At 39.2% G+C, this 23,256-nt stretch overlaps 1 protein-coding gene and 1 pseudogene across 2 annotated transcripts in view; both read right to left on the reverse strand.

The window, feature by feature from the left end:
- Positions 1-1,543: 1,543 nt before the first annotated feature.
- COL8A1 (collagen type VIII alpha 1 chain) overlaps positions 1,544-23,256 on the reverse strand; it is a 160,706-nt gene continuing 138,993 nt past the window's right edge. Inside the window, exons 3-4 of one of the 2 annotated variants that reach the window (XM_090276099.1) lie at positions 8,348-8,675; positions 1,544-5,670 (exon numbers count right to left, since the gene is read on the reverse strand). In XM_090276099.1, coding sequence (XP_090132225.1) covers positions 3,764-5,670; positions 8,348-8,672 — 2,232 coding nt within the window. In that variant the 5' untranslated portion in view covers positions 8,673-8,675 and the 3' untranslated portion in view covers positions 1,544-3,763. Of the gene's footprint in view, positions 5,674-8,347; positions 8,676-23,256 lie in introns of both variants that reach the window. The other variant, XM_090276098.1, reaches the window with a different exon arrangement.
- On the reverse strand, positions 7,115-7,202 carry LOC150021402 (small nucleolar RNA U3; annotated as a pseudogene).

A 23,256-nucleotide genomic window follows, 5' to 3' on the forward strand; every position in this document is an offset into this window, starting at 1 on the left:
CTCACCACCATTTCCCCTCAAAATATTTGGCTCCAGGCTGGCAAAACAAAATAGAATAGAGCATTTGAAGATTGTGGGAGAAGAGAGATCTGTGGCAGTTTTTTCTTTTATGATAGATGTGACTGATGTAGCAGCTAATTGCCCCCTAATATCTGTTCTCCCTTCTTCCATATTAGTAGAACCCCTGATTTCTAGTTGGGCATGTGATTACCCTCAATTAATATTCAATTTCCCACACTCCCTCACAACTTGTGGCAATTTGAATAAATTCAAAGAATGGAATGTGGAAGGAAGTGATCTAAGCAACTGCTAGGTTGAGTCCTTAAGGGAACATGCTCTCTACTTGCTAATTTTTTCACCTTCCCACTGGCTGAAATGTAGCTGTGATGGTTAGGTAGCTTGGCCTTGGAAATGAGGGCAACACCTTTGGGGTGGAAGAACAACAAGACACAATAGTACCCCCTTATCTGTGGGGATATGTTCCAAGACCCCCCAGTAGACGGCTGAAACCCTATATATACTATGCTTTTTCCTATACATACATACCTATGATAAAGTTGTATTTATTAATAAGGCACAGTAAGAGATTAACAACAATAACTACTAAGAAAATAGAACAATTTTAACAATATACTATAATAAAAGCTATGTAACTGTGGTCTCTCTCTGATAACCCATCGCATAATCAAATGTCTACTACATGACTAAGGGGTGGGTACTGTATCCAGCGTGGATACTCTGGACAAAGGAATGATTCACGTCCTGGATGGGACAGAACAAAATGGCCTGAGATTTTTATCACAATACCCATAATGGCATGCAATTAAAAACTTACAAATTGTTTATTTCTGGAATTTTCCATTTAACAGTTTTGGGTCACAGTTGACCACATAACTGAAAACATGGAAAGTGAAACCGTGGAAAAGAGGGGACTACTACAGAAGGAACCTGGGGCCCTGACTGGAGTTACCACTTGACTCCTGTGCTGCTTATGCTTAGAGCTGTTTTGTCTGAGAGAAATAATTGTCTTGTCCTGTTTAAGCAATGACTGTTTTAGGTCTCTGTTTCCACAACTAATTAATACTTTGAGGGATAAAAGAGTTATGAAGTTCAAACAGCTGAGTGATATGAACAAGATGAGAAACATACTTTTAAAGATATTTAATAAGACTTTTTTTGAAATCAGTACAAAATTTAAATACAAAAATGATTTGCTATTGACAAATCTCAAATCTATCGTGAAAACTGGAAAAAGTTACCAGTCTGTTCACTGCTCATGGTATTCTGTGAAATACTTGAGAACGGTCACCCACTGCAACACATTTCCTTTTCCCCTTGTGGATGTCATACTGCTAAAAACTCGGTATTTAAATAGCAATAATGTCAGCCGGGTCTTTTTTACATGGAAAAGTTCTAGTTAATTATGAATTAAATAGGGATTATAGTACTATCCCTATTTATAACACCAGGCTGTTTTTTCTGGTTTTACACTAATGTGTTCACATGATGTGCAGCACTCAAAAGAGAAACACAGACACATAGATAATTATTTAAAACTCTTTTTTTAAATTAAATGTAGTAATTCATTTGCTCTGAGATTAGCACCATTGTAGAATACACAGTATCTGGCATAGATTTTGCTCCTGACCTCTCTAAAAGCTAGGAGCATATGCCTGATAATATACACACATACACACACACACATATAGGCAAGTGAGTAACAACCAATAAATAAGTTGGAAGGTATTTTGAAAAGTGAAATTTGGTTTTAACTAAATAGGTACTTTCACTCTTACTTGGTGGGAATGAAAAGCCCATACATGTACAGATAAACACAGCTTTACAAATCACTTGATCTGATTTGCTTCCAAGCCCTTTCAACACAGCTGTTCAGCAGAAGGAACCCAATGGACCCACATTGCCCCATAGTCATCAGCCCTAAACAAGCATCCTCAAGATCAACTCAAAGGATATTTGGCCACATAAATGCTGTCTACTTTGAAAATGAAGGTTGGGTGGGATATCTTATTGATGGGAAAATTCTGTCATACAATTAGCAGTGAATAAGAAACTCTGTGGCAATGAACTCATTTCTCTTTTTAAGAAATTGAGAAGGAATAGTGCTCATATACCATCTTGTTGGTTAAAATGATTCTGATTTGACATAGACACATTTTTATGTGTGTTTATACCGTATTTATTTGTGTCATTCTCCATCTGTAAATATTCCCTCAACTCCTCATTCTTAATATTGAGGAAAAGATACAAGATACCACCACTATAACCCCACAGTGTTTCCCCCAGTGGCTTAGTGACAGCAGTAGTTTAAAAGCTGAATCTAAATGCTTTGTGGTTTGAGACCAGATTTGAATGTCGGAAGCAGTATGTACCTAAGTGAAAACCTGGGACAATATTTATTTCTCCCTTTAAACCTGTATTCACTCCTGCCTTGTGCTGAGTGTGGGGTGACATGAAAAGCAAGGGCTGTTATTGCCCTTTGACATTTCAGAAGTTCTTCCACAGATTGCTTCTAAAGAAAGGGGTCTTTTCCTATAGTTTTAGTACCCACACCAGGAAGTAGTACACCTAGTATTAAATTTAAAACTTCAGGTATTATCTTTTGAAAATATTATTTTCCTATATAATTCTGAAAATCTATACTCCCTTTCTCGAAAAAATAAAGGTTGGCTTGGATTTTGGAAATTGGCTTTGGAACCTCAGATGACACACCAATTTGCAGGTGTGCTATTCAGGGAAATTTCTTTGAAATCCAACAGCTACTAAAACATATTGCTGCCCCCCTCATTTGTGTGTGTAGGCAAAGGAAGGGATTTTCATATGTATGTAAACACAATAATTGCTATTATAATAAGTATTCCACAAAACTGGAAAGCTATGGGGGAAGAGGATTTTTTGTTTTTTGTTTTCCTTATGACTTCCAGATGTTTATATTACTTGGACCATAGTGAAAATTACATAGAGCGAAGAAAAAAGAAGCAGGGGAAAAAAAAAAGACCCTTGAGAAATAACTGAGTTAATTATTGCTCATGTCTCCCAGCTAGTTGTTAGCTGTTTGTGGGACAGTCTTAAGCCCCACAAAAGTGTCTCACCCAGGGCTAGGTACAGAGAAGGCACTGAATAGATACACAATGGCTGATTGGTTCTTCAAGACACATTAGACCCACAATTCTCAGTAGAACTGTTACTAAAGGACACAGCTTCTGACAGGAGAGAAATAGCCCTTGCTACTAAAGCCCTACCATACCTCCCACCCCCTCTCAGGGGGCAGTGACACTGCAGAACTCCTCCCCCACATTCCATGGCAAAATATCTGCACAAATACAGAGGAAATTATGCAAGTAAATACGGTATATAATTGTTATCATTGACCTTTCTGTAAGCCATATTTATAAATATTTTAAAGTAAACAATATGAGTGAGTGACTTTCATTAGCTATGATCTTTCATACTGAAGTATTTTGACTGATCTGAATAAGCAGGTTATCATGGAAGCATATAACATACAGCAAGTAATATGATTCCAGTGGGTACAACGCAAGTGTCAGCACTTGCTACATACATCTGTCCCATCGTTTCCCATTACAAGGGAAACATGCATCTTTTATTTGTACATGATGGTTCAAATTTTCACTTAAATATAACTTTCCAACTATATAAACGTTTTGAAGCAATTATGGTTTTCATTTGGACTTTTTGGTGCGTCATTTTCTTCTATTAAATCTCTCTCTACTTCTTTTCTTTTTTACATGGGATACAATAAATATCCTGAAAAGGAGGAGTGGACGTACTGCCCGGCATACAGTCCCGCGGCCTGTTCCGAGGGCATCTGGAGGAACACTCGGTCTCCGGGCCTGAGCAGCAACACTGCGCTCCCCGACGCCTGGTCCAGGAAGCCCTTTTTGTACTCATCGTACGTGTACATCATGGGCTCGTTGTTCTTGAACAGAGCAACCCACACGTTGCCCCCCTTGCAGTGAACGTGGTACGCAAAGTAGTAGACGCCCGGGACTTCGCAGGTGAAGATGCCCGTCTGTGGGTTGTAGTTCTGCCTGCCGTTGTAGAGCAGCTTGTCAAACTTCACCGGGGCCCCCACGGGCGGGAAAGGTGCGGTCAGCTCAGCGGTAAATGCAGGCATCTCGTACGCTGGCCCTCCGTTCTTGCCTTTCTTAGCCCCATAGGCGTGGGGGGGTTTCACGCCATCAATTCCCAGCCCCATATCTGGCAGATACTCTCCCCGGGGAGGTGGTGTAGGGGGCATCACAGCTGGGGGACCTGGGGGGCCTGGAGGGCCGGGGGGCCCTGGAAGGCCGGGTTGGCCTTGAGGACCCAGGGCACCAGGCTTTCCTGGGGGGCCATGAAGTCCTGCTACTCCTGGCTTCCCTACTCCAGGGAACCCAGGGGGCCCTGGGAGGCCTGGTTCCCCTTTGGGTCCTGGAATTCCAGGTGGTCCAATGGGGCCACTAGGGCCTGCAATACCAGGAATGCCTGGGGGGCCCTGTAAGCCCTGATCCCCTGGGATTCCAGGTTCTCCCTTTGGCCCAAGTAGTCCTGGAGCACCAGGGAGCCCTGGCAGACCTTTATGCCCAGCTTCCCCCTTGGGCCCTATGGGACCTGGCAAACCCCTTATGCCAGGGGGCCCCACCTCACCAAGGAAACCTGGCTTTCCCGGGAAGCCTTGAAGCCCTGGCTCACCCTTGGGACCTGGTGGCCCCTGTGGCCCTACAACCCCACCTTCTCCTTTGGGTCCAGGAAAACCAATCGCACCTGGAGGGCCCATAGGACCTGGGATTCCAGGCAGGCCTGGCTCTCCTGGGGGACCCCCCACTCCAGGGGCACCTATTGGCCCTTTCTCCCCTCTTGGTCCCAGAGCCCCAGGAATACCCCCGATGCCCTTGTCGCCTTTGGGTCCTGGGAAGCCTGGTTTCCCAACCCCTGGGAGGCCTGGGGGTCCTGGCAGCCCTGGCAGTCCTTGCTCCCCTTTGCCACCCGGAAACCCTGGCTGGCCAGGGATCCCATCCTGGCCAGGTTTTCCAACTCCAGGTATCCCAGGAGGTCCTTGAATCCCTGGTATCCCAATAGGGCCCTGTGGCCCAGGCTCACCTGGAGGACCTGGCTTTCCCAGGGGGCCCTGAGGCCCAGGGAAGCCTGTGACCCCTGGTTTGCCCACTCCTGGAAGTCCGACAGGGCCAGGGGGGCCATGCATCCCTGGAGGACCCTTCAGGCCTGGCAGACCTGGCATCCCAAAGCCCTTCTCTCCTTTTGGACCCTGAAGGCCTGGAGGTCCTGGTGGTCCTTTGAGTCCTCTCTCACCCTTTGCACCCGGTGGCCCTGGTAGCCCAGGTCCACCTGGCTTCCCAATGCCTGGAAGTCCATGAGGCCCTGGAGGTCCTTGTGGTCCTGGGATCCCCATGGGCCCGATCTCCCCTTTTGGTCCAATTTCACCTTTTGCCCCTGGCATTCCCATGGCTCCTGGCTTTCCTGGCATTCCAGGCATACCTGGTTTTCCAATTCCTGGATATCCTTGTGGCCCTGGTTTTCCTTTGATTCCAGGTATCCCATGACCTGGTAAACCAGGGGGCCCAGGTGGTCCTCTTGGGCCAGGCTCTCCACGGGGACCTTGTTCCCCTCGTAAACTGGCTAATGGTATTTCTACTGGGAAAGAGGAGGTGGGGGGAAAAGGTGTGGGGAGAGAGAGAGAAAGAGAGAGAGACTGATTATTCTTCACTTTAAGGAAGTCATGACAATGATTATTTAGTTCAGGCACATTTGCCTGTTACTTGTAGAGAAGCAGGACTAGGCATACTATGCTTATCCTCCAGGACTGTATGTTATCAGTAATTAAAGAATAATCAAAATGATAACTTCTTTGAGGTATTTGAGATAGTGTTTTGAGAACTGATATCTTCAGCTACTTTTATTTGCATTGGTTAAGTGATAAAGCTGAAAAGTAATAAGGAAACATTTTTCCAGGTATAAAACTGAGAGATATTATGGTGTGTTCATTATAGATAATTTAGAAAACTCAAAAAAAGGGTAAAGAAAAATCAAGGTTGCTTATAAGCCCACTACTCAGAGATAATCAGCTAACATTTACATGGATATTTCCATCTTGTGTTTTAGGTATATGTGTGTGTGTGTATTTTAAACAATGCTGGAGTAATTTTCCATTTTTATTTTTTCTATTTCTTTACTACTTATTGTTATATATTTCCATGTCCTTGATTATTTATGTAACAATTTATGGCAAAAAATATTTTCTCTTGTGCAAAAATACAGCGTGATGTGGATGATGAAAGTCATTACATGGATTCTAAGAAGAACTGAAGCATTTTATTTGGTTTGTGGTTTAATGACATCTTCTACTTCTGTCCTCTAGAGTCAAAGAGATTTGATTAATTTATTTAATATGCTGTAGATTTCCTAAGCCTCAAATACTCATTCTTTAATATGCTATTTATCATTTGCAAATTAGGTTTTTAAACAGAAGGAGTGAATAAAATATTTCAGGATTTTAGGATGACAAGCAGTGTGGATATGGAATAGAGCTGAGATTAGGAGCAGTAAGCTCAGCTTTTCTTCCTGGCCTTGAGATCTTTATTGGGTCACTTAAGCCATCAGAGTTTCTGCTTGCCCACCTATATGCTGAGAATAATACACCTACACTGCAGGGTTAGATAACAGATGTGAAAGATGTTATGCTTTCTTGAATTGCTGTCAAAATACAAAGCATATGTTTTTATAAATGATAATATTATGTCTTTCAGAGAAACATAATTCTTGATGCCCATGCTACTGAAAGTAATGGATAACATAAATAAATGAAATTTATGGTCCCTAAGTCTTATTTCAACCAGTGGTCATATCTTCATTCTGACTGTTGTAGTTTTCACTGAGCTACTGTCAGGGAACAAAATAGAAGCACAGAACTCATATTCTTTTCCAAATTCTAGGATTGAAATCTGGTTCCCATCTGAGTAAGTGCAGGAAGTGCCAAAAGCCAGGCAGGCCATTCAAGAAAGGGAGGAAAACAAAATGTCAAAATAATCTCCATAGTGGAATATCAGCTCCTAAAGAGTAGGAAATGGGGAATACTTCTCTTATGCTAATAGATAGTATTAGAGTACCATTAAGGTGTGTTATTTCTGATGAACTATAGAAATGATCCCTGAAAGTACAGTCTTCACATGTTACTTCTAAGCAGTGAATTGTAGCTACTGTATCAAGGGGAGTGTCAGGGGCAGGTCTTCTTCATCAGGAATCCCTGGTGTCTAGCACGGTGCCTGAAACTTACTCTGCTGTTACTTAGGATTCATTGCGTGACCAGCTGTAGCAACTCAAATTTCTTATGGTGCTTTAGCATTAACTTAGCACTTTTATTTACCTTATGTTATTGATTCTTTCAACAACCTTACTTTGCAGATGAGGAAAAGTAGTTTCAGAGAGGTTTAAATGACTAGGTCTCCCTCATTTCTGGCCTCCGGCCATCCAGGCCTCATAGTGCCAAATCCACTATTTTCTAGTGGTAAAGCTTCCTGCTTTTGCAGGGACCAGTGGCATGGCCTCCACCTCCTCAAAGGAAGTTGTTACTCTGATGAAGTTCATTCCCCACAAATGCTGAGCTTCCTAGAACTCCAGATAAACCAGCTGAATTTATAAGAAAGTGTCACTTACAGTGATAGACATTTTGTAGGTGTTGAATAACTAAAAAACATGCCTAGAAAGTAATGGACGAGCTCTTCGGGAATCATCTCTAGATGCAGCGTATAGGCTTTACTTTCCTTCTGTCGATTTATTTATTAACATGGTAGTAACTTAATTAGAACAGTCTTAAAAACACTTGCATTTATCTAGCACCTAGTTTACAAAATGCTTTCATGTGGTTTAAAAAAAAAACACATGCAGCAGGTCCATAAAACACTGCTTTCCTAATTCAGAATACTGATGGTTACCTTTCTTTTCTTTTCATTGCCTTTTCCCTGCATGTATTCCAAAAATGGCACAGAAATAGATGTTCGTTAAATAATTGCCAAATGTTTGAATAAATATGTACTGAGTGAAGAAATAAACTACTTGTTATTAAACATGTTTTCTGTTATTTGATGCTGAAATAAAGCACAACATAAAATGGTAGTTTTGTTTGTATCTTTAAGACTTAAACTTTTCAAGAATAGAGTTAGAACACAGAAGGCATTAGTGAACATTAGTAATACATTCTAAAATAAAAGTTTCTAAAATATAGTCCCCTGCCCACCCCACCCCAGCCAATCTCCTAGTTTAGGGTTTTGGAAGACTGCTGTTCTGTAACAGCACAGGAAGATGATGTTACCTTTGCCTTTCTTGGGAGCTGCTTCCTTGCCCATTCTTGGCATCGGCTGAATTTCCTTCATATATTGCGGTAAATGTGGATACTCTTTGCCATACTGCATGTGAGGAAGCTCCTTGCCCATGGTAAGGCCATCTTTGCTTAAAGGTATGTGAGGTACTTGCTGGCCCAGGGGCTGGTACTGTGGAATTTGTGGTGGGAGCTGAGGAGGAATTTGAGGCAGCGGCTTGATCCCATAGTACGCACCGGCCTGAATGAGCCTGATGGAGTCCAGGGGAATGGTAAGCAGCACTACCAGCAGCTGCAGGGGGGCAAGGGGCACAGCCATCACCTGTGGAAGGAAGGAATGTACCCACGTGGTGAAACTTGCAGACCAAGTGATTGGAATATATTTAGAGAAAGAAGGAAAACAAAAACAGAAAACACAGTCTTTATTATTAGAATATCATAAGTGAAAGACAAATGAAAAGATGTTACCTTTCAATAGAAAAAACAAAACAAAAAGGAAACAGAAAAGAGTAGGATCTATAAATGAAGGCAATTGGTGAGAGTAGGTTATAGGAGAGGCTGCTAGTTATCTCTGAGTATCGATTCTGCCTTCTTCCATAGTATTGCAACTCCTAATTTTCAGCTGGAACAGAGCAGCCTAGAACGAAGACCGTTCAGCTAGCTGTAGCCATGTGACAAAGTCCTGGCCAATTGGATGTAGTTGGAATAGGTGCAACTTCCAAGAAGGATCCTAAACGGGAGTGGGCATGTTTTTCCTCATCATCCTTCCTGCTGGCTGGAATGTGGATTTGTTGCCTGGAGACAGATCAGACACCTTGGACCAGGAGGTGAAGGCTGTGCCCTGAGGAGCAACATGCTAGAAGCCTCAGCCATGGTTGAACATGGAGGCGTCATATTGATCCTTAAATTTAGAATGCTTTTATTAAGGAGAGAAATAAAGGTCTACCTTCTTTAAAACGGAATTATTGTGGGTGTCACACATTTGCACTAAACTTAATCCTAACAGATAAAGTAGATTCGCCAGAAGGAGGCACACCTGGTGGCAAGTCAGGCTTTGTTAGTAAGTGCCAAAGTTCTATTTTAAATGGAAACGGTTGATAATGTATATGCTTTATGCCAGAGGCAGATTTTCCATCTGTCAGATTCCCTTTGGCTGCTTCAGTGCGGTCACAAATAAATATAAATGTTAAAGCCAAACAGCAATAAAAATGCAGAAGTCTGAATTGTAAAGAAGGTTCTTCATGTGATAATCTAAAAATGTCATTATAAAAATTATTATCATGATTATGTCCATACAGGGATGCCATTTTTTTTCTTTTATTTAAATGCTGTGAAGTCATTCATTTAGAATTTAGCTAATTGTATCTGGAGTCCATTAAAGTTTATCTTTATACTATTATGAAAGAAAGGAGTTTACAAAGCAAATTAGTTGTATAAATAAGATAGAAATGTTTAAGTACTCATAAGAATAAACTGTTTCTAATCCTTTTAATAACACCCTTTTTAAATTAGCAGTTGACAGAATAAATATAAATGAGTAATACGTATCTGTTTATAATAAGCTTCAAAAGACCTTTGAAAATGCCCAGGGCTAAAGACCCAACAGCCCAGGAAACTGCAGTGTTTGCAAATACCCACTAGAGGGCAAGTGTGGTTCACATTGAAGTCTGCTCAGTTACTCATCCTCAGTGCTAATACCAGATACTTATTTTGCTCTCACACCTTATCTTATAAAGGAACTTAATGAAAATCTCAATCCTAAGTGTAGCATCATTATAATGCTAGAGAGGTGTGTGTGTGTGGTGTGGAGAAAGAGAGAGAGAGAGAGAGAGTGTGTGTGAGAGAGAGAGAGAGAGAGAGATTTTTTTTTTTTTGCCAAAGAATTGAAATTTTTATTGATGAACCTAAGAAGGGGAGCAGCTAGAATTTATAAAGACAAGTGACAGATTTGACAACATAAAATATTAACTTTTATATCATCCAAAAATGTAGCCAGAATGAAAAATTATAGCAGACTGGGAAAAATACTTAGAGCAAATTTCCAAAGGTCAGTGTTTTTATGCATCAAACCCTTATGCAAATATAAAAATGGGCATAGAACAAGATTAAACAATTAAATAGGAAATTAAAAACAGGAAAATTCTTTTTTTTTCAGATTTAATGTGTTTTATTGATTAAAATATTACATTTGTGCCAATTTCCCTTCCCTCTGCTCCCCTCCACCCGGTGGCCCCCCTCCCTCCAGTTGTCCCCCCCTTTTAGATTATGTCCATTAGTTGTGCATACAGTTCCTCCCAACCTCTCTCCGTCTATTCCATTCCCTCCTACCATGATCCCCAATTCCTATATCATCTCCCTCCCTCTCCCCACTCCCCCTCCCTGTTGACCTCCCCCCAATATGCTTCCCGTACCCACAGTTCCTTTTCCACTCTCGTTGCCTGTTTAGTTTGCCTTTGTTTCATCTCCCTAGCTTCTGTTTTTTAAACCAGTCCCTTTAACATCTCATATAACAGTGGTTTGGATCTAATGAACTCTTTCAGTTTTATTTTGTCCTGGAAACACTTTCTCTGTCCTTCTATTCTGAATGACAATTTCGCTGGATAGAGTATTCGTGGTTGTAGGTTTTGGATTTTCATTACTTTGAATATTTCTTGCCAGTCCCTTCTTGCCTGTAGGGTCTCTCTTGAGAAGTCAGCTGATAGTCTAATTGGGACCCCTTTGTACATAATTCTTTTCTTCTCTCTTGCTGCTTTTAAGATTCTCTCTTTATCTTTAATTTTTGACATTTTGATTATAATGTGTCTTGGAGTGGTTCTCCCTGGGTCCAGTCTCTTGGGAACTCTCCTTGCTTCCTGGACCTGCAAGTCTATTCCCTTCCCCAAGTCTGGGAAGTTCTCCTTTATTATATTTTCACTCAATTTTTCAAGTTCTAGTTCATCTTCCTCGCTCTCTGGCAAACCAATGATTCTTATGTTGGGCCTTTTATAGCTGTCCCAGAGGTTTCTGATCCTCCCATTGTTGCTTCCCATTTCCTCTCGCTGCATTGGTTGACTGCTTGTTCCTTCTCCATATTCCAGTTTGTTGAAATGAACTCTGGATTTTTTTTCCTCACCATCTGTCTCGTATGTGGTTTTGTTCCTTTCGTTATGAATGTTTTTCGCTTCTTTCTTATCTTTTTCCTGCTCTTTTGTGAATTCTGTAAGCCACCTGATAACAATGGCCCAGAAATGAGCCTCTGACAGGTTTCTTATCTGTTCATCTGTCAGGTTCTCTATCTGTTGCCTGGTGAGCTGTGTCACCGGGATTTCTATAGTTGTCTGCCTCATTTTGACAGATGCGTTTTGTTTTCTTGGGCCGGCTGTAGGGGGCAGTGCCTGTGTACGCGTCACAATTCAGCGACTGACGCCTGTCTGCGACCTATTTCGCAGCCCTGTGGTGCTTTCTTTGGGGGCGGGGGTCCAAGATGGATTCACACAGTTATTCAGCTAGGAGACCGGGATCCGTCCTCCCGCCCCCCTGGGCCTCACTGTTCAAGGCGATGCAGCGGCCGCTCTCCCCAGCGCCGGGGTCGCGCACTGCCAGGGGCTTGCGCAGCCGGGATTCCTCACTGCCCCGCCACTCCAGGTGCGACCGCAAACAGCGCTGCCCTCTTTAACTCTTACCTGCCCAAATGGCACCGCTGGTTTATAACTTCATATGTTGGGCTTCCGTGTAGTTTTATTTTCTGGAATTTCTAGTTATCCTTTGTTTTGAAGTAGTTGTATTCCTCTCTAGTTGTAGAGGGAGACCTAGCGTGTCCGTCTAAGCCTCCATCTTGGCCGGAACGAGAGAGAGATTTTTAATGTATCTTCTGGAAAACAATTAAATAAGCTTCTGTCTATAAGTAATTTAATTTCCATTCTCCTGAGAGTTTCTTTTCTTTGCTGCTGCATTACTTAGTTCTGGAGCATAGTTTTTCACTTCTTATAAAATGTGCATTGACTTTGCAATACCCTATTCAAAAGTAATACCAATAGTATGAACAGGCTACAGAAGAATTGTTTAATAAAAAGCACCTAAGAAAATGCTTAATTAAATAATTCCTACCATAAAATTCATTGACGTGCAGTTTTTCTTAATATACTCACTAGGGGGGAAAATAGAAAACCATCTGTCAGAAAATTGATACATAAAACTTTCTCCATTTCATGTCGGGATAGTCTCAAGAACTGTTTATTTCAAGTGTACTCTAAGTAATTTATGTACTGATAAAATGAGAGAAGATAGGAAGCTGTTAGTTTCTGTATTTCTAAGAATGATTGTCATAAAGCATTTGTATAAAAACACAAAATTATTACTGATTTATACTGAATAATAGTCAAATTTATTTCAGGTGAAAAAAGAAATCTGCTTCTAAGTATTTAACAATAATTTACTGAGTACTTACCGGAAACAATGCTAGATCCATGTAGGGGTTAGAAAGAAGACTATAATATGGTCAGCGGGCCCTGCCCTCAAGGAGCATATAGTAGGAGTGACAGAGGTGTAAACTTTTAATAAATAGCAAAGAATATCCAGAAAAAAATAAATTTCCCTTTCACTTCAGTTCTTTAGTATCTAAAATCCCTTCCCTTTGAATCAGCAACTTTCCCCATTTTTCTTCACATTTTCCAGATATAGTTTATGAATATGTACACACGATATACTCCTTTGAAACACAAATTATACCATACTACACACACAACTATTCCTTACATTTTTCATTCAGAAGACCAGCACTTCACATGTTCTCATCCCAGTTTTGTGTATTTGAACAGATCCCTTCAGATCCATCATTTGTTAAAAATAAGACTTGATTGTTCCCTAAAGCCTCATCTGGCTCTAGCATTCAGTGTCCAAGGCAGTCACTAGAGAGGTGAAAGTGTTAATCCATACTAGAAATACGTGGTAATACTTGGTCCTGTTTGAACTGGGACTTAATTCTACCTTTGGGGATGAATTAATTTAATCATTAAATCCTAAACTCGCGGTGATATCTTTAATAAGCTAGCATGCCTGGCCCTTCACCCTTCTACCCATCAATTCAGTGGATGTGTTGGATTACATTCAATAATCTTTAAATCAGGATATTCTAATGACACATTGGAAAACCGGGAAAAGACAAAGTACCTAGAACTCTAGTTGGCTACCAAAGGCCCAGTGGGATCCTGCTTTACTACAATTTTTTTCCTCTTGCAGGCTTGGCCTTTCTCTCTCGAAAACCATCTCCTTCTGCCATCTGCAACATTTCTCTTTTTATTTAAGTAAACTTTGTTCTGTTTAAATTTGAATATTTATGTAGGACCTCTGGTTAGAATTTACTGCTTGACTTATCCTTACTAATTTCTTTCTTGTCTCTGAGGATATTTTTGTGGTCTAAGTGGTGTGGTGGTTCTCCCCCAAATTACTCAAAAGAACATCAGGTTTGTGTAACACTATACAAACACCTGGGGGGGAAGGCGTCTCAGAAGAAGTGGTGGGAGTAGGGTTTCCTTCCTTTTTTTTTTTTCTGAGGATGCAGAACACAATAATGTTTTGAGTTCTGTTTGATTTCTATTTGATAATATGTGTGAATATACATAAACATAAACATATAGAATATGTGTGAATACTGGCTCTTTGCCAGCCAAGCTGGCTTAGTAATGGCTGTCATGTCACATAGGAAAAACATCTGAGAAGCCGAAAGACCTGGAGTTGAGTTGTAGCTCTGTGATTCTCCATGTCTATGACCTTGGGCAAGTCCCTTATCTCCAGCCCCAGTTACCTTACCTATAAAATAGAAATTATAATCTCTGCCTCTCTCACAGATCCGTTCAAGGGCGCTAAAGATAACATGAATTATTTGTGAGCTGAAAAGCACTATTCAAATTTAAGTTATTATTAATGGAGTGTGACCAAGAAGACCAATCAAAACCAACTGAAATGTCAAAGATTTTCAAAGAGGGATATTAGCCAAAGTAAATGTGAGGTTAACTGCAATAATGATAAACAGGAATAAAAAAAAAAAACCCAAAAACAATGGCCATTAAAACGTACATATTAAAAATGGCAGAAAAAAATTAAAGAACAGCAGAACCAAAGCGGTTATTCATTTTGGTGTCAGAGTCGCCAATCCTAATCATTTTGAACAGCTCTAAATTGTTCCTGATTTTGGGCAGGGCTGCAGAGAGTTTCAGTTTCCTCATGTTACCTATAATGTATGTAACAGAATAATGTGATATATATTATTTTAGACGCCCTTCAACATTTTATTTGTATATTTATCCAAATGAAATTTTAGCTTGCTGCCCAAAAGAATGCTTAAGTATTTAAACTTTCAGACTTTGCCCTGAATCCAACTTTTCCTTTCACATAGGGCTAACACAGGATGTCTGTGTAAGTGCACGTGTGTGCACATGTATCCATGTTGCATGTGGTGTGTTCAAGCCTTTCTCTTTTGCTTTTAAGTAGTTCTCTTTGGTGTCCCCTACTTGCCCCCTTGCACAAGGTTGGTAGTTTCTCAAGGCTTCAGATTTACCAGACCTGAAGCAAGAGAAAGTCAGGCAGAAGCCCACTCCTCCAATTGCCAGAACTGTCTTCTTGGCTTTTCCATGCCTCTCAGAGAAATTCTCTCCTGATTCATTTCTCATGACAGTTAATTCATTAGATTATTGATATTTTATTTTTATTTATATAGATTTTACATTCAGTAACTGTTCTGGGTACTAAAGAAGAGAGGTGAGGTTCCTTATCTTATTGAACTCACATTCTAGCATGGAGAGACAGGCAAGGAACAACATAGAAATAACACTTAGATTTCATATTTGAGTGCAATGAAGAAAACAAAGCAAGATATGAGTCTTGAGAATGACTTGGGTTGGAAAACACTTTTGGAAAGGGTGATGGGGAAAATATTTCTGAGGATGTAAATTTTGGATAAAGATGTGATGGTTAAAAGTTTTTATTTCTTTTAAGATACAATGCTGAAAAAAGAAAGAATTTTATTTATTAGAAGTTGTAGGTACTTTTCACTAATGTAAACCCCTGTTTCAAAACTTTATTCCTCATCTATGTCTATCCTCATTTTGACCTCTTTATTATATTATTATTATTTTTATCCTGAGGGACTTCTCCTCTTTCTCCTTCTCCTCCTCTTCCTTCTTCTTTAATCCTGCTCCACATTTCAATCCTACTATATTAGCTTGCTATGGCTGGCTTAACAATTACTTCACACTGGGTGGCTTAAATAACAGAAATTTATTTTCATACAATCCCAGAGTCTAGAAGCCTGACATTAAGGTGTTGGCAGGGTGTGTTTCTTTTGAAGCCTCCTTGGCTGGTAGATGACCACCTTCTCCCTGCATATTCACATGGTCTTTCCTCTGTGTGTCTGTGTTCTCACCTCCTCTTCTTATATGGACACCAGACACCTAAGATTACCCTGGTGAACTCATTTTAACTTAATTAACTCTTTAAAGATTCTGTCTCCAAGTACAGTCACATTCTGAGGTACTGGGGGTTAGAACTTTTGGGGGACACAGTTCAGCCCAGCAGTATGTACCATTCCTCTAGAGCAACTCAATTACTACCTCTTCTGCAAAGTCCTCCGTACCTTCTCAACCATCGTTATTCTCCCAGTCCTATTGGAAGTTTAATAGCATGTAATTTCAACCAAACTTATGTTTTTTCTATTGTTTTAATCCATTAGATCTCAACATGATTCAACTTCTCGAGGACAAGGAAAATGTGTGATATTGTTTTGACTTTGTCAATATTTATTGATGGACCCTCATAATCAAAATTCTTAGTGTTGATAGGGACTTCATAAAAAATCTAATTCAGACTCAGTCCCCACTTAGAATCCTGCCTACAACAGATACTGACAGAAAGTCCTCATATTTCCTATTTAATTATTAATAATGATGGAAATATTAATTAGGCAACCTATTACCTTGTTGCACAAATTTTGTTGCTATTTTTATTATCTGAACAGCTTGTAGGGGAGACACACCTTTTTTGATTTATAGATGGCAGTGCACATGTAGCTTACATTTAGTGGGCGAGTCGGGAAGGGGACATTAAAATATGTATCCCAAAATTGGCTAAGGTGAAAGACAGATTGTCACATGACTTTTTATTGTCATGTAAATAAGCCCACTTTAGAATCCTCTAACTAGGGATATGTAACTTTCTTGAATACTTAATTAGTATTACGGATAGTAGGTACTCTGTAAACCATGTAATACCCCCTCAGGTTATGATTTTATTGCCCTTTAGAATATTAACTAGTTTATCTAACTTAACATTATCTCAGCACTCTTTTATCCCAAGTTTTTAATATTATATTTCAAATCAACTTTATCATGTTAAATAAAACTTTGATATGTTTATTGTGTTTTTAACATTTTGAGAATCATGGTTTGATGAGGACACAAAAAATAAACAAAAACATAAATATATGATATGCTGAATGATATGGGAAAAAATGCAGGAGAAGGAGAGGAGGTAGATGGTTAATATTTGTTGAGATGATATACTTTGAAATCTATTTCACTGTAGAAACTGAGCTTTTGTGCTTGAATGGGCTAGCTCCTTCATTTTAAAGGAATAAGAAGTAACTCTAAATAGTAGATGGTAGAGGATTTGTCTTTCTGGGGGCTTCTGGAGAAGGTTAGTTGTGAGCAGAGTTGATTGCTGCATAGAGGAGAGTCAGAGAAAAAGTTTCCAGTGGAGGAGCAGTCAGGAAAAAGAAAGTTATTCAGATGGGCTTTGTATGTTTGTTATAGGATCTGTACTATAATTTCCTCCTTAATCTCCTCAGAGATAAAGAAACCCTAACTGTGCTGAAGGAACCACCAAAAACTTTATTCCTCTGTGGGAAGGGTTTTTTGCGGGGGGCAGGCAGAAGCATGATCAATGCTGTTCCAGATTGGCTTTGGGCAGAATTAGTGATTGTGCTTGAGAAAACCAGAACTAGCAGGTGCCTAGCAGAGGAGGGAAAGTAAATATCAAAGTTATAATTATATTAGCTAAGTTTTTCAGCAATAACTCTATGCCAGCATAATAAATGTACTTCAAACATGTTACATAACATATTTGCACTATATGCACAACCAATGGACATGGACTAAAAGGGGGGGACAGATGGAGGGAGGGGGGCCACCAGGTGGAGGGGAGCAGAGGGAAGGGAAATTGGGACAACTGTAACAGTATAACCAATAAAACATATTTTTTTAAAAATCAAAAAAAAAGTTACATAATTATTCCTATATCCACTTATTAGGCATTTTAAGCATTAAACCCTTTCAAATGGTATCTCCCCATCCTGTATTGATATAATTGATTGTTTTACTGAAATTCAAGACTTATGTTTCAAGTTAGAAATTTAAAATTCTTACTTGATTACTGTTAGAAGCTGTTATCCAGTATATCAGCTAACAAATCTTTCTACTCTGTTTTATAAGACACAGATCTATCTAACAGTATTGTCACTCTTCTTCATCTTGTCCTCCAAATATTAAGCTTGTCTTCTTAGTTGAAATAAAGAATTTCTCTGTTATGTAAGATGGATCCTTCCTTTTTCTTTTTTGACCAGGGACACAGCTTGGAAGGTATTCACGAAATCAGAAAGCTGCTGGCAAGGTGACTATGTTCAGATGAAGCCCAAAGAAATAAACCTTTCAGATGTTGGTCAGTCAATCCAGTGAAGACAATGGGCAAGACTATCCAAAAAGAATTCATTAGTTTTAGTCAATCTGCTCATTTACATCTATCAGGATGGAAACAAACATAACATAGAGCTCGAACTATATGCTTCACTGATGAATCCTGAATTTTGCTACAATTAAGAGCAGACAACTACCCGACTGCTAGCTATAGTCAGAGCATTACCTCATGAGACACACAGAACTTGACATGTCAGTTAGGTTGTAATCCCAGTTTTATACAGGCCACCCACGTAATCCTCTGAAATGGATGGCCAACCACCACATTCCAAAAGTTCTCCAGAGGAGGTGATTTGGCAACATTCCCCAGTAACCAGTTGCAGTATTTCACAGATCTATATTTCCTAATATCTAATATGAAACTTTCTTGTTGAACTTTAAGCTCATTTACTCTTTTTCATTCTCAAAGGTGGTGGGAAAAATCTGGAGAATATTTTTCTTTTTTTAAAAGATTTTATTTATTTTGAGAGAGAGAGAGAGAGAGAGAGAAAAGTCAATCAGTTGGTTGCCTCTTGCTTACCCCCCAACTGGGAACATGGCCCACAACCCATGCATGTGCCCTGACCAGAAATCAAACCAGCGACCTTTTGGTTTGCAGGACGATGCCACGTCAGTCAGGGCTGGAGAATATTTTTCTTAAAATAATAGCCCACATATTTGAAGTCTGCAGTTATTTCTTTTGTTCCTCTAACTGGAATCACGTCAATTTCTAAATAGTTCATAAAATCCTTGACAGAACCCCTTAAAGAGAAAATTCTAAAGTGAAATTCTTTTCTCTTTTTGTTTTCTTCTTTCCATAATATAAAGCATCATTGGTCTAAGAGTGTAGAGCACATAAAGTTTAGTTCTGATTTAATAAAGTCACCTATCCTGACTGGGCATTAGTTCCCTCACTTCCAGAATAGGAACATTAGCTAGTTCTGAAAGTTTATGGCAGTTGGGAACAGAAATAACATGTTCATACTTCATAAATGAATGATTTCATGAATGTACATGTTAAAGCTTTTTGGGAGATCATAAAGGTAGATCAATCTAATACTTCCAGTTACTTTTCAGTATTTCACTTTCCTTGACAAGAAACCAAAGGCAGAACCTATATAAGAAAAAAGTTTAGGGATTAAAAAAGTAATACGTAATTTTTAATAATATTTAAAATTGAATTGAAATTGAAGTTCACTCAGAATTTTTTTAAATGTCTTCAAATGATAAAAACTTCCTAGAATGTTTAGGCTCAAAACCTCCTCTAGAGTCATTGAGCAGGTATTTATGTCTTCCTCCTGTGGGAGGAATGACAAATGAATACAAAGTATGCGTCTTGGGAAGGGGGAGTGGGTAGTGAATAAGAGTGACATAGTCTTGTTTCAGGAGCTACAATGTTCATTTTGTAAGAAAAACTGATGATCCAGTATCTAGAGGCAGCTCTATAGCATAGTAGGTGATGGTGAGGGTTTAACAAAAAATTCCTCTTTGTTCTATAGGGCTACTGATGTGTAGCAAGGTAAATTCCTTCCTGGTGTGACTTGAGAAGGACCAGAGAGCACTCTGTCATTTATATGAGCATCTCTCAGTCTTCAATGCACAAGTACAATTTCTGTAGACAACGTAATATAAAATGAAGATGTTTTCAGGCCTTTGCAAGGAGGAGACATACATGAGGAAATTTCATCTAATGTAGTCCATTGAACTGGATATTTTAAAAATATTTAGAGCAAACAATAATAATGCATATGTCACAATTCTAATGTGTCATGTTAATTATAATTTCATGGAACATTTCTTCACCACAAGCACTTTTATCTCAGCCTATTTTGTTCCTATCAATGGGATTGCAAGAGAATTTCAACCAAACAGTACTCAGCAATGTCTTTGTCATAAACTTAGTTAAAAGTTGGTAGTTATTGAAGTAGTCTTTGTAAATAAAATGAATGAGCTGAATAAAATAAAGTGCTAGAATTAAGCTCATTCCTAAAATATCTAAGGTCGTAGAGACTAGACTGTTTAAACCAGGTTGTGCAAAAGAAGTTGGGGGTTCAAGGGCAGTGTCTAGGTGTGGGAAAAAGGGACAAGGAGGAGATGACTTTCTCATAAACTCCAACTTTTCCTGAGGAAGAGTGTCAGATTAGAAGCTCTTATCTCTTCTCCTTTCCTATAATTTTGTGTACCTTCTAGATGTTTCACTATTACTCACCCTCATAGTCAAGAAAGGTTGAGAGATCAGGTGAAATTCAAATGTTAGTGGTGTTTCTTACTATTAAGAATGTGGGATAGTAAACTGGTGCCTCTATGGAAAACAGTATGAAGGTTTCTCAAAAAATTAAAAATAAAACTGCCATAAAATCAAGCAATTCCTCTTCTGGGTATGTAGCAAAAGAAAACAAAAAGGCTAACACTAAAAGATAGCTGTAGCCCATGTTCATTGTAGCATTATTTATAATAGCCAAGACTTGGAAGCAACAGGTGAAGGAAATGATAAAGAAAATGTGATATATATCAATGGAATGCTGTTCAGCCATAAAAACGAATGAGATCTTGCTATTTATGCCAACATGGATGGACTTTGAGGACATTATACTAAGTGGAATAAGTTGGACTGAGAAAGACAAATACCATATAATCTCACTTATATAAGGAATTAAAACAAACAAACAAAAACCCCAAACAAACAAAAACCTAACCAAGTTCATAGATACAGAGACCAGATTGGTGGTTGTCAGAGGTAAGGGTTGGACAAAATGGGTAAAGGGGCTCAAAAGGTACAAACTTCCAGTTACAAAATAAATAAGTAATGGGGATGTAATGTAGAGCAAGGCAACAATATGAAAAAAATGTTCTGCTGAATATTTTGAAAATTGAACATCAAGTACAGTGGGCTCAGTTCCCAGCCAGCATGGGCACTTCCTGGAAGCAGGAGGGAGAGCCCATTGCCACCATGGATGTTTCTCCAGTGCTTTCCTCAGTAGTGTCAAGGAAGGACTGAAAAGACGCAAGTTCTCCTCCCTCTGCTCCATTCTGTTTGGCATTTAGTACTTATTCCATCAGTATATTCTGAAGATTAAGTGAGCAAGCCAACTAACTTCCTGCGCTAGCATTCTCATTTTATTAGCAGGCTATTATGGCAGTAGATTGTTCATTTTGGTATTTTTATAGGAAACTGGGAAACAAACAAAAATTCCCTGAACCAAGGAAGAAATCCTAGTCTTTTCCAGTCTCTCCATAATACTAAAATATTTATTACTTAAATTACTATGTGGGTGCATGTGTGTCTTTGTGGGTTTACAGGTGAGAGGTAGAGGGCTTAAGATAAAAAAGTTGTTGACTTTTTTTCCACTTTTGAGCTGGTTATTTTCTGGGTTCAGTGTTTGAAGTTTTATTTAGCTAAGATTACTTTGAGCCACATAACCTTGAATGACTTGATATTAATAGTTAGTTTCCTTGAGTTCCAATCACACATGGGCAAAACATTAAATCAAACTAACAGCACTTGGAAATAAAAATAATTAATCAATTTCTTCCAAAACTGCCCCCCCCAATACAAATAGTGCTAATCTCAAGTCAGAACAGCAATTCTATTAAAGTTGCAATATTTAGTTCTGAAAATTTTGGAATTATAAAAAAAAATCTTGAAAATTTCTTGTTCAGTAAAAATGTGCATTTGCTCTTTCTCTATTGCATAGCTCAAGAGTAGCAAGATCATTCTACAGGGTTGCCCCCCCCAAAAAATAGACTTAAATTAAAAAGAAATTTAGTTCTCAATGTGGGGCTAAGCCTAAAACACCAAGTTGTGATAAACTGTCAGCTACAAAGAGAGTAGTCTCTAAAATCCACCATTTTTCAATGACAGCTCCATCTAGATAATTAGCCCACGTGGAAACATCCTGCCCTTTGAACACAGGCAAAGCACTGAAATAAATGAAACCACAGCTATCTTGGTATTAGAAGTTCCATTTATTTAAGGGGTGGAATTTATTTTGAGGGAGAGATGGATTTGCTGTCTGAGAGAAAAATCATACAGTTTTCACAGTTAATTTACTGAACATTTTTCAGAGAAAATGGAAGTTGGAGAAAGGAAAAGACAATGAATTATGTAGTAAGTGCCAGTTCTTGGGGATATCTAAGTTGAGAAGGCTGGGAGTGTGTAAGAGACTTGTCTTTTTATGAGCAAAACTCACTACAAGACACAAAGAATTCACAGAAACTGTGCTTCCACTGATAAACATGCTTCGGAAAGGCCATTTCTTAGGACTCAGAGTGACTAGGAAACTAATTTGGAGATGAGAGGCTGGGGTGTTGTCACTTCTCTGACATGAGACCCTTGTGTACCTTTCAGGATCTCATCCCCCTATAAAATGAGGGGGATGAATTAAATGGGGAGGGGAAGCACAAATACCTGGTGGGAGCAGGGAGGTGAGGGAGTGAGTAAAGTTGGCTGGCCCAAGTTTGTGAACTAAGAAGCATTTGTCCTACCTTGTGGGGCCATTGTTGCATCAATCATTCATGTGCCTTGTTTGGGCAGGTTTTCCAATGTTTCAAGAGAAGCCATAAAGTTAGGGTAATTTGTGAAATCACTTTATTTTGAAATTTTACTTCAATTTTTACTGTTTTGCTTTTTTGTTTTTGTTTTTAAACACTGGTAGGAGTTTTTTGTTTGTTTGTTTTTTAATCACATTTGTGGGCAGTATCTAACCTGTAGGCTGCTGGGTACCTTTGTACCAGATGGTTTCAAGATCTTTCTTGTTCTAAAATATTGTATGGGGGATTCCCATACCTTTATTTGCTTAAATTATTAACTTCTGGCATTGTTTCTTTTCACCATGTCAGTTGGTTAGTTTAATTAGTAAATTCAACAATCTCATATTGAATGTTTAGGCAATACTATATTAGTGTCTGGAGATATATAAAAATAAGTAAAAGTGAAACAGGAACCTACTCTGAGGAAGTTTCTAGTCAACTGTTGAGTTAGATCTTAGTCTGGTAGAAATGTTTTAATAAAGACAAAACAGACTTCTGGCCAAGATGGAGGCATAGACAGACACACTGAGTCTCCCTCCACAACTAAGAAGGAATACAACTACCTCAAAACTAGAAACAACCAGAAGTTCCAGAATATCAAACTGCATGGAAGTCCAGCAAACAAGGATATGAAGAAGAAATACTCATCCAGACAGGTAGGAGGGGCAGAGC

Source organism: Furipterus horrens, unplaced genomic scaffold, assembly GCF_987537825.1.
Source record: "Furipterus horrens unplaced genomic scaffold, mFurHor1.1.pri manual_scaffold_1, whole genome shotgun sequence".
In the NCBI taxonomy this organism is placed as follows: Eukaryota; Metazoa; Chordata; class Mammalia; order Chiroptera; family Furipteridae; genus Furipterus; species Furipterus horrens.